The sequence below is a fragment of the Zea mays genome, chromosome 6 (assembly GCF_902167145.1).
Source record: "Zea mays cultivar B73 chromosome 6, Zm-B73-REFERENCE-NAM-5.0, whole genome shotgun sequence".
Taxonomy (NCBI): Eukaryota; Viridiplantae; Streptophyta; class Magnoliopsida; order Poales; family Poaceae; genus Zea; species Zea mays.
Genome location: NC_050101.1, coordinates 140,529,465 through 140,541,632, shown reverse-complemented (window position 1 = coordinate 140,541,632; position 12,168 = coordinate 140,529,465). Strand labels below are relative to the sequence as shown.

General features: G+C 48.2%; 1 protein-coding gene across 1 annotated transcript; it reads right to left on the bottom strand.

Annotated features, from left to right (window-relative positions):
- Nucleotides 1-5,447: 5,447 nt before the first annotated feature.
- LOC100193435 (uncharacterized) lies at nt 5,448-8,651 on the bottom strand. The gene is given in 5 exon segments (NM_001138555.1): nt 5,448-5,882; nt 5,974-6,287; nt 6,368-6,645; nt 7,974-8,283; nt 8,378-8,651. Coding segments are annotated over 5 exon segments (1,308 nt in total). The 5' UTR covers nt 8,599-8,651; the 3' UTR covers nt 5,448-5,697.
- Between the last annotated feature and the right edge of the window lie 3,517 nt (nt 8,652-12,168).

Sequence of the window (12,168 nt, the reverse complement as noted above, 5' to 3'; positions counted from 1 at the left end):
CTCCACATTATATAATACAGCTTAAATAAATTGAGAGGTAAACAAACAACACCGATTATTAGATGGATTATATAATCTATATACCTAGGTTATAATAATCCATAAGCAGATCAATAAATGTTTATATAATTCATAAACTGGATTATATAATTCTAGAAGGAAATAAACAGAACCTAAGTATAACACAGTTAACTGAGAACCAAACAGGTCCTTAATGATGTCAGCACTTACTCTGATCAATGAATCTTTGTTTGGTAGGAGATGATTCAACCGGTCCGTACCATTGTTTTTACTAACACAAGGGAGACTGCTTAATCTAGCAGTTTACTTCTAATGAGGTTTATTACTCTCAAACACTTTATAAAGTCGTTAACTTCATAGAGGTAATACGGGTGTATGTTTGGAGTCTTAATATACCCCTAGAGTTCACTTTTTTCTTGTGATGGTTGTCTAAGAACAAGCTACTAACTCGTGACAATCTGAGTTTGAGAAGGAAAGTAGAGGACAAATCTTGCTTATTTTGTAGTGAGTCTGTGGATCAGTTTTTCATCTCTTTCTTTGACTGTGTGTTGTAGTTAAATAGCTATCGTGTTGTATGTCTAAAGCTCTAGATAAGAGTGTAGGCGTTGATTTTGTTTCAACAGGGCAAATGTGGCTTAGTGAAAAAAAAAGTTTGTGGTAGATAATATGTTTTGTTGTTGCTGTGGCCCTATGGGGGGCTTTGAAAACTAAGAAACGGTATTTACTTTCAGGGAACTTGCTGGGGACAAGCTGATACAGTTAGCTAGAACCAACTTAACTCGTAAGCTTTTTGAACCAAACAGGAATTATTGTGGGTTGAACCCGTTCTAACCCGCGTCAACCCGTTAACCAAACACACCCTAAGTTTCTTCACCAGAGTGATTCGGACTGGGAGATGACAGGGATCTCGGATGAAAGAAGCCACAAGTCGCCTGGTAGACTACTCGCCGTTGGAAGATGTGTTTGAAAAAGGGAACCTCCGATCCTGTAAATAGTCTTGCGCATTTATACGAAATTGTTAAGGATGCAACGTGAAGTTACAATTGATTGATTTTTTTTCCTAATAGCCCAACCAATCACGTCATACATCATATATGGCTGCAAACTACAGTATGTTCTTTCTTTTGACAGGCTTGTAATTGCTTGTGGGGGGGCGTGTCCTTCACAATCTTGCTGGTCGGAGCCGGCGTGCAAGGGTTTCTATTATATTGTCAATTTGTCAAACTTCGTTCGCTACCGAGTTCATCCTGAAACCTGCATCCCAAGATGGGATGTTTGACACGGAGGAATTTTCAGAGCTCAACAACGTTCACTTTTTCTCCGGATCGCTTTATTTACTCATAGCTGCGCTTGCTATGCAGGTAGCTTGTTGCCCAGCTGAGCAAGCAGACACATCACCCTATACATATAATGGAGGTACTAATAACGCGAGCACGTGCATGATAATTCAATCTATAGGTTCGTTCTAACTTCATCAACTGTATTTCAAAGTTTACGTTTGGTGTTATATATGTTTTGATGTTAGAAACTTTGGAGAGGACTAGCAATAAGTTAGAAAGGGTCTAGGTACTAATGAGAGAAGTTAGGACGTCCACAACAAGCGAGAGTACAAGTCCAACTCGACTTTGACTCTAACTCGGAGTCCAGGACTAGCTCGCACTAAAACTGACGTCCAGAACACATACAGACTCCATTTTCGGCGTTCTTTATATGAATGTAAAACTAATCATATAAGCTTTCCAACCCAACTGATCTCGTTTTAAAATTACTTCGGGGTCAACGGGAATCATTGAAAAACTCAGTATCCATATTTTGTTCCGGTGTTGTGATACCATATTTTTTGTTGTTGGCCTGTGTATCGTGTTCGAGCCTATTGGAGACGTGTCCAGGGGTCTTGTGGGTAGGGGTGGTAATGAATCACGATCCAAATGTATTTTTACAATTTGTTTGAACCCTTAGTTAGTTTTAGTTTTAAAATGAATATAAATAGGTCTCGTCCTAATTTGATCTGTTCCTTAAATTTTATAATGTAAAATTTAGAGCTCGTTAGCATTCTTACTTGCACACCCCTAAACCCTATTTTATCAACAACCACCACCACCATTAAGATTGAGATTTTCTTAATGTTCACCGCTTTGTCAGACCCCGCCTCGTGACCAATATCAGTTTGATTGTGTTCTTACTGTTATTACTTGTGTTCTTGGTTATGTTTGCAGATATAAACCTTCTTAGCGAGGTCATTTATTTGTCAGCAGTGGTATAGTAATTACGAGGAGCCATTCGCCGAAATCTTGATGGTGTGGTGTAGTAATTATGAGGAGTCGTTCGCAAAAACCTTAAATCATCAATGTCAAAAGCTCCATCTAAGGGCTAGTTTGGGAACCATATTTTTCCGAGGGATTTATATTTTTCCATTGGAAAATGAACTAATTTCCCTTGGGAAAATAGAAATCCCTTGAGAAATTGAGGTTTCCAAACTAGCCCTAATAAGTTTACTAGGTATATGCTTGTGTGTTGCGACGGCGTATAAAATTATTCGATAAATATTAGTGCACAACGTATACATGAAAACGAACAACATATATATCATCAACCCCATATCTCACAAATTAACACTAATGACATGAAATTTGTGCTCAATTCAAATAGTGATAAAATACATTGATATGCAAAAATATTATATGTTATTCTACACTTTTATTAGCATCACCAAAAGTGGACGTTTACATATCTTAAAAGATATATATCGCACATGTGCTTTGTCATTGATAAAAAATAAACAATGATAAATATGTAGCGAATATTAATCAACTCATTGATTCCATAGAAGGATATTATATAAATATGTAGCAAATATGTAGCGAATATAAATATGTAGCGAATATTATATAAGTCTCGTGAGCGTCCCATGTAATGATATCGTCGAAATCAGGAAACAAAACAATAAAAAGAGGGACAACAACAACAACAACTGGGCACATACTTGAACAACGTACCCTAATTATTCATGCCCATTAGCAATTACCATGTATTTAGCATTGCCGGACATTTATGAACTTTATAAGGATTGGATAGATAATTTCAAAAGCAGCGTCTCATCTCTCACCTGGAAAGAGAAAAAGTTGGATATACTCTAACACGATCAGAAAAAAACTGAGATGTACTCTAATGATAATGGACTCAAGAAACAGCTGCTAACCTTAGCTCTTGTCAGAACAATTTCGTCGGAAACAAAAATAAGCAGCACGATTTTTGGCTGTTTCATTCGATAGATCAAGCCAGGGAAGAGCTTTGCTTCATACGGGGAAATGAAAGGTCGAGCAAAATGTGAGAACAGTAGCAGGAAAAATCAACGAGGTGACTGAGAGAATTATGTTAAAAAAAGATGAGGAATGCAACTTACCCTTAAATCAATTCACAATTAAAATAAAGAGAGATCAGGAATTTATGTTGCAGCCTGATAGATGAATTGGGAAAAATAGTGATACCCTTAAATTAATTCACAAAAATGTGAAGATAGACATAGTTGACTCACAATTAAAATAAAGGGAGATCACGAATTTGTGTAGCAGACTGATATATGAATTGGGGAAAAAACAATGACACCCTTAAATCAATTCACAAAAGTGTGAAGATAGACAACTGTGTCACAACACATTTTCTTCCTAATTCAACAATTTACCGCGACTAAGAATGACATTAGATGGGAGTACTTTACCACAGACACAGAAGTTCAGGATAGAGACACCGAACTGAAACAACACAGTGTATAGAAGTATGGACTAATAAGACAAAGGAGAGGGCTAAGGGGATTGGATCACCTTGAACAGGTTAATCTTCGTGATCTGATAAGAACTGCAACACGTTGAACATATTAAACTGATATATAGGATATAGTTTGAACCATCAAAATTTTTGGATAAGTCTACAGTTTCATATAAATGTCGTGATCTGACATGAACTATAATTTCATATAAAGGGAAACCATGAATTTTGAGGCCAAGTAGATATATTTTTAGACAAAACTCTTGACAACAAACTGCATATCATATTAATGTTTGTGAAGAGATGTGTGGTATTCAGATTTGAGTGACTGATGTTTTAAAAAATAAAAAATCTGGTAAGTGCTAAAATAGCTCATGTGGTATACTCAATATACAAAATGACGCACATGACACATTGCCCACAAATATTGATTCAACTACAACTAAAACTCTATTTATTTACGGAAATGGTGCACGGATAATAAAGATACAATCAATTAGAGAAAATGATATATATATATATATATACAAAACTTAGAAACACAAACCTTAAATTGTTAGATGAACAGCCACACGAGTCTGTTTGTGTTTCAGAGAGGTGTGGTGTTTAGATTTGAGCGCTCAGAGAGGTGTCTTCCATCTTATACTCGAGCATCGCAAGATCTGGGCGGGGCTGGCACGTAGAATGGGAAGTACTCGAGCATCGCAAGATCCGGGCAGGGCTGGCGCGTAGAATGGGAAGAATGAGATGGCGGGGTGGTCCTATACTTGCGATAGGATGCGGGCCGATGGTGGTACTGTGCGCTGGATGGCGACGAGGGGATTGAGTTGCGATTCCTTCCATGGCGGCGTGGCGTGGATTGTGTTTGGGGCGCGGAGGATATGGACGGGGCATCCGTGGTGCATGGGAAGGACGATGGGACCGGGCAGTCCTGCGCGTTAGCGGCGATGGGATTCCTGCGTGCTGGATTGCTGCGAGGCGTGGATAGTGGTGGGGGATGTGTTTCCTTCTGTAGCGGTGACGAGTTTTTTTCTTCCATGGCTGAGGCATTAATCGGTGAGGGGATTGCAGCGAGGGCCATGCGGATGCAGGGGTAGAGAGGAGAGGGCGTGCACGGGGAAGAAGAGAGACACCAGCATGTGGGTCGTATGCGCTCTGAGGAGATAGAACCGTGCACCACTGTCTACGTTACGTTCTTATAGAGTAGTAGAGATTGTCTCTATCGGAAGATCGGACCGCATCATCCTCATCAGCTCCCCGCCAGCTGCTGATCATCCTCATCTGCTGCAAAAATGTAGAGGAGTTGTGGCGGGATGAGGGCGGCGTAGTCGATTGGCAGATAGAGCATTCGCACCACGGGCTTGGGCGGAACATTGTTGACGTTCCCGAGGATGCCGGGGGCCCGGGGCACAGACACCTGAGCAGGAGGAGGCCACGCCGTAGCGCTCGAGTTGAGGAGTGCGTGGATGCCGGTGTGCTAGCTGCGCCGTCCCGCCGTAGCGCCTGCAGCGACGGCAGCAGGCGGCCTCCTTCCTGTGTCCGGTGACCCCGGCACGTGAACACTTGATGTGCCGGTTAGTTGGACTAAACCAGTGACAGCCCATTTTGGAATCTGCTCCACTGGTGCTAATCCAGATTTCTTTCAATCCATCAATGAAGCTATAGCTGAATAGTTCATGGTATTGATTCTAGCACAGAAACCCTTCTCTCTCTTATTTTATTCCTGAATCCATAACAGTCTACTGAGTTGACACACAGTTCAGTCCAAAGCATCAAAAGCAAACCGAAACAAAGTTTCTCTACCAGGACCCAAGATACCAAACTGACAAAAGAAAAAGACACCAGATCCTTCTGGGTTCATTTTATTTGTGGCAATGCAGGCTGCTGTGCCACTCCATGCATTCACTCCGTTCAGTTTATAGAGGAGAGGCGCTGGACGAGCATGTTGAACACGTTGTCCCTGTCCAGCATGTTGATCCTGACGCACCGCGCGTCTCCTCCGAACTGCTCCCCGCCGCTACCCACGATCTTGTGGCCGGCGAGCAACTCGGCGCAGTCCTCGACGCCCTCCTTCTCACATCGCAGCCACGCGAACGCTACAGACAAGCCAGATCCGAGAAAAATCCAGAGTTTCAGACATGCAGAGCACCTTGGCATGACGATGGTTAATGTCCAGTTCATTGTTACCAGGGCAAGCTGTCACGGTTTGCTTGGCGAAGTTGCAGTAGCCGGAGGTCTCCTCGGGCAGGCTGAAGGCGCCGGTGGCAGCCACGGTGGCGCGCAGGATGCGCCAGCGCTCCTCCAGGCGCCGCTGCGCGAAGTCGAAGAGGCGGGGCACCGCGCCGCTGGCCCTGGCCGGCGGGACGGCCTCGTAGGCGTCGGAGACCACCCCGAGGATCTCGGTGGCGCGCATCTGCGACTCCTTGCATACGCCGGTGGTGCTGCGGTCGACGAAGTAGACCATATTCCTGGCCACTTCGCGGTCCTTCACCAGCGCCCACCTGAGGAGAGAAGAAAGCCACCGCCGTCGTTGTTACAAATGCAACCCAAGCTGATGCTGCAGCTGTTGTTACGCACGTACCCGAGCCTCGTGCCGGCGTGGCCGGTGAGCTTGGACACGCTGAAGAGCATGATGTCGTGGGCGGCGGGCCCGGTGATGGGCGTGTACTGTGGCCAGTAGTACACCAGGTCATGGATCGCCTTGGCGCCGGCGGACCTCACGACGGCCTCGCGGATGGCGCCGTCGGGGTTGTTCGGCGAGCAGACCAGCTCGATGCATTCATCGCCGGTGAACGTGTTGGCATCGCCGGCCCAGCGGTAGAAGTCCGACAGCAGGAGGTCTGTCTGCGGCGGATAGGACTGGCATGGAGGACAAAAAAACCATTTTTTCTCATCACGTGATGATAGCCGAAATATATCGTGCAATCAATACTTATTTTTTTAAAGAGGCGGTGCAATCAATACATTTATGTTATAAATCATGAGGTAACAGTATCTTAACATTTTTTTTTCTTACCACATGTCGATCCGAGCACATCGGAGAAAAAAGTCTCTGGTAACTGAGCCCGCAGCCGAAGAGGATAGGTAATGTCTACCGCCTCCTAACGAATCCCGCGGCACCGAGTCTAGAATCGAGTGTGACGAACCGGACAGAAGTAAATGTGTCGAAGGGAAACCCCTCGACTGGATCCCGCGCAACACGACAAGCCGCGTCGAGTTTCAGGCTACGAAGGCCAGAGATCGACATAGCCCAAGTGATGGTGCTCGGGGCCACACTATCTACGTCGTCCGTAATAAATAATACGGGACAACAGGCAACCACAAGCACACGTGACTTTACCTCATGGTAAAGAGGCTCGGTTTTACCATTAACTGGTGGATCCTTTCCAAAGAAGCCACCGCGGGCTAACCCCTACCTCCTTAGTCTATAAGGGAGGCCGGCCCCCAACCGCACGGTAAAGAGGCTCGGTTTTACCATTAACCGGTGGATCCTTTCCAAAGAAGCCACCGCGGGCTAACCCCTACCTCCTTAGTCTATAAGGGGGGTCGGCTCCCGACCGCACAGGAGGACGTCTGTCTGGAGAGGGCACATGGAGGTTGCTTCTCTTGGACGGACGACACAAGGACGACCCAGACGAGACAACGCCCAGAAGACCCACGAATAGGAGGAGGATCTGAAGGTTGGAGCCCCATCGCCAAGCCAAAACTTAACTAGGACTCCACCTTGTAACTACCTCCACCACGAACAAGAGACTTTGAAGACTCTCCTTCCTTTCCTGCCTTGCTTGTAACCCCTACTACCAATTTTGATCATCAATGGTACCGGTAGCACAAGCCACTCATGACTAGATGTAGAGACGTTTTGCTCGAACCAGTATAAATCCTACGTCTATCGTACACACCGTCTGGAGCACAGAAATAAATTTAATTATCGGAGCAGAACGATATTCGAAACACCGACACCACGTGAGAGCCAACCGAGCAATATGTTGTAAATCATAGATTGACAATATTTTAAAATAGAGAATAAAAAGTGTAACTAGCTACAATGTTTAAAGATGGAGAATGAAAAGTGGAGATTGTTTATAATTGCACAAAATATATGGTTGCGCGTAATATATTCCAGATCATATCATAGTATTGCACAGTAATAATACTAGCACTCGGCGTGTGTTGTGTGATCTTACAGAGTAGTACGGCGCCGGCGAGACGACGGGTACGGGCTGGTCCCGGCGCGCCGGCGAACTGAGCGCGTACATGGCGGCCTGGTAGAGCTGGGTGGCGCCGGTGCCGACCACGAGGTGGTAGCCGTCGACGACGGCGTTTCCAACGATGCGGTGGAGTCGGCGCACCTCGCGCTCCAGCTCCGGCTCGAGGAACCAGCAGAGCACGGCGTCGTCGTCGGAGAAGTAGCTCATCCCCTGGCACCCGCGGATCACGGTGGCGCCGCAGTCCCCAACCTCCCGCCAGAACGCCCGGTACATCGTCGGGTCGCCGCTGCATGCAGCGCAAGCCAAGCTTCAGTTCAGCTCTGTGCGAGATGCAGTTACCTTGCGCCCGCGACGCGGGACGTGAACGGGCGGACACGCACAGCTCGAGGTTGAGGACGGCGTCCGGCGCGAGCGCCTCTTCATCCCCGCACTCCTCCACCGGCTGCGACGCGACGCCGCCAGCGCCCAACCTCGCCGCACACCCGCGCCGCAGCCGCTCGTCGTCTTGGCTGAGGAGGAAGAGCACGGCGCCTGCGACGTTGCACGCCAGCGTCGCGCACGCTGCGAGCCCGGCCAGCGCCCCCGCTCCCGCCCCGGCCATCGGCGCCTCCGCCCTCGCAACGGGTGCCTTGGAAGGGAAAACGAGTACACGACACTGACGACGACGTACGGCTGGCGAACAAGAGCCAAGAGGAGGAGGCGTCCCGCGGATTTAAAGCCGCCACGGCTGGCGTCAACGACATGTTGGCCGCGCATCGCATGCGGCCGGGCCGGTGACGTGCGCATGCGGCGCGCTGCCGCCGGTTGATGACGACGAGAGACGCGAGGAGGTTTCTTTCGGGCAGCTAACTTTGGATAGGTCGATGGTGCACAAGCACAAGGCCGGGCATGGCTCGTGCTCAGCGGGGGGCTCGTGTTGTGTAGTCCTGGAGGCTGGAGCTGACGAAGTGACGATGACAAAGCTATCCAAATCCAAGAACCACCGCTTTTGACATGGCACAAGAAGAGCCAAAGTCTAAAACCTATCTTTCTAATCAAAATTATGTATTTTAGAAATAATGATATTTAATTGCATTTATTGGCAGTTTTACTCGGCGATACGCCGATACTCCTCGGCTTGCACGAGGGTGGGCCGTGGAGAGCACGTACGGAGTGTGACTAAAAAGCTGGCTTGCTTGCGCACCGCCCTTTTGAGTTTTAGTGGAGCGAGACGTAAAGGCTCCACGCGATGTTGCAACCGTCGGAGCCATAGACACGCACAACGCTACGGCAGAGAAGCCGCTCGCGTATCGAGATGGGTGTATACGTGCGCACGTACTCCAACAAAATTACGGTGAGAAGAATCAATGAAGTGATAACATAAATTGTTAAAAACAGCACCCAAAAATGCAAAGATAAATTAAACAAATTACTTAATTTTAAAACCCTACAATATAATTTGAATAGAAAATTTTCAAAACATAATTTAGAATGTATTTGGTTCTGCTTTTAAAACATGTTTCCACTTCGAAAAAGTAGAAGCTAAATCAAAGCGGTTCAGATTTTGCGCAGCTACTTTAAAAAACAACTTTTCTATAATACAAATTTGAAAGCAGTTTAGACCCTGCTTTTGCTGCTTATCAAAGTTTGTTATATTAATAAACTGACACAATCAATTAAAAGTAAAATTACATTAAAATAATTAAGTGTTATAATAAATGAAATAAAAATATTTTTAATAAAAATATTACAAATAGAATTATAAAATTATTTATTTGTAAAAAATATTAGGAACATAAATGTGAAATCACTTTTTTAATTAATATATTGATTAAGAGATATATGTAAACATAGTACATATAAACAATATATAATTTGTTTAGATTGGACAACTCAGCAGTTGGAACCAAACGATTTTCAGCTTTTTTCTCACAGTAGATAGCTCACAATAGCTTTTTCATAGCTCATAGCTAAACTAAACACACTCTTAAAATATTTGCACACTAAATATTCAAATGGCGTGTTATGAATTTTGGAATAACATTGTTGTGGTTTCTGAAACCGGGGGACAATAAGATTTGTGTTCGGTGGAGGACGCTAGTGTGGACTCACTCCGAATGGTCAATCACAGGGACTCGGTTGATAGTTTTGGGACAATAGATTTATACTTGTCAGCGTTTCGACCCTGGGGGGTCCCTGGACCGACGAGTAAATTGTCGCCGCGCGTCCCAGCCCAGATGGGTCGGCGCGAGACGGAGCACGAAGGGGGGAAGGAGACAAGCAAAAAGGGGAAACCCGCGGCCTTCGTGTTGTCCTGCGCCCAGGTCGGGTGCGCTTGCAGTAGGGGGTTACAAGCGTCCGCGTGGGAGAGAGAGAGAGAGAGATAGAGAGAGACTTATACACGTCGGCCCGTCCTCCCGCGCGGCCAACCTTTTCGTACGAGAGCCCTGGACCTTCCTTTTATAGGCGTAAGGAGAGGGCCCAGGTGTACAATGGGGGATATAGCAGTGTGCTAACGTGTCTTGCAGAGAGGAGCTAGAGCCCTTAGTACATGCCGTCGTGGCAGCCGGAGAGGTTTTGGCACCCTGTTCATGTGATGTCGTGGCCGTCGGAGGAGCGCTGGAGCCTTACGGAAGGACAGCTGTCGGGGCTGTCAAGTCCTTGCTGACGTCTCTTTGCTTCCGTAAGGGGCTGAGAGCCACCGTCGTCATGGAGCACGCGAGGCGCCATCATTATTTGTTTACCGGGACGAGCCAGATGGGACGCCGGTCTTGTTCCCCGTAGCCTGGGCTAGCTAGGGGTAGGGTAATGATGGCCCTTCCTGTGACGTGGTCGGTCCGAGCCCTGGGTCGGGCGAGGCAGAGGCTCCTCCGAGGTCGAGGTCGAGTCTGTCTTCCGAGGTCGAGTCCGAGCCCCGGGTCGGGCGAGGCGGAGACCGTCGTCCGAGGCCAAGGCTGAGTACGAGCCCTGGGCTCGGGCGAGGCGGAGTTCGTCATCTTCCGGAGCCGAGGCTGAGTCCGAGCCCTAGGGTCGGGCGAGGCGGAGTTCGTCGTCTTCCAGAGCCGAGGCTGAGTCCGAGCCCTGGGGTCGGGCGAGGCGGAGTTTGTCGTCTTCCGGTGCCGAGGCTGAGTCCGAGCCCTGGGGTCGGGCGAGGCAGAGCTTCCTATGGCGCCCGAGGCCGGACTTAGCTGCTATCAGCCTCACTCTATCGAGTGGCACAACAGTCGAAGCGACGCAGGCGGCGCTGTCTTCTTGTCAGGTCGGTCCGTGGAGCGGCGAAGTGACTGCGGTCACTTCGGCTCTATCGACTGAAGAGCGCGCGTCAGGATAAGGTGTCAGGCCATCCTTGCATTAAATGCTCCTGCGATACGGTCGGTCGGCGTGGCGATCTGGCCAAGGTTGCTTCTCGGCAAAGACTGGGCCTCGGGCGAGCCAAAGGTGTGTCCGTTGCTTGAGGGGGCCCTCGAGCGAGACGTGAATCCTCCGGGGTCGGCTGCCCTTGCCCGAGGCTGGGCTCGGGCGAGGCGAGATCGTGTCCCTTGAGTGGACTGAGCCTTGACTTAATCGCACCCATCAGGCCTTTGCAGCTTTGTGCTGATGGGGGTTACCAGCTGAGATTAGGAGTCTTGGGGGTACCCCTAATTATGGTCTCCGACAGTAGCCCCCGAGCCTCGAAGGAGTGTTGATACTCGCTTGGAGGCTTTTGTCGCACTTTTTTGCAAGGGGACCGGCCTTTCTCGGTTGCGTTTCGTTCCGGTGGGTGCGCGCGAGCGCACCTGCCGGGTGTAGCCCCCGAGGCCTCGGAGGAGTGATTTGACTCCTTCGAGGTCTTAGCGCGCTTCGTGATGCTTCGGCCGGTCTGGTTGTTCCCTCATGCGAACTGGCCGTAGCCCGGGTGCATAGTCGAGTCCCAAGTTCTCGGACTGGTATGTTGACGTTGTCAACGGTTTGGCTGGAGCCGGGTTTGCGAGAGCAGCCCCCGAGCCTCCGCACAGGGCGAGAGGACGGTCAAGGACAGACTCGGCTTTTTTACATACGCCCCTGCGTCGCCTTTCCGCAAGGAGGAGGGGGGGGGGGAGGCGCCATGTTGCCCTCGGAGGGCGCCGAACATGGTGTTTCCAGTGAGTTGCTAACGGGTAATCCGAGTGGACGCCCGTGCCCCGTTCGTTTGGGGTCGGCTAGTGGCCCGGAG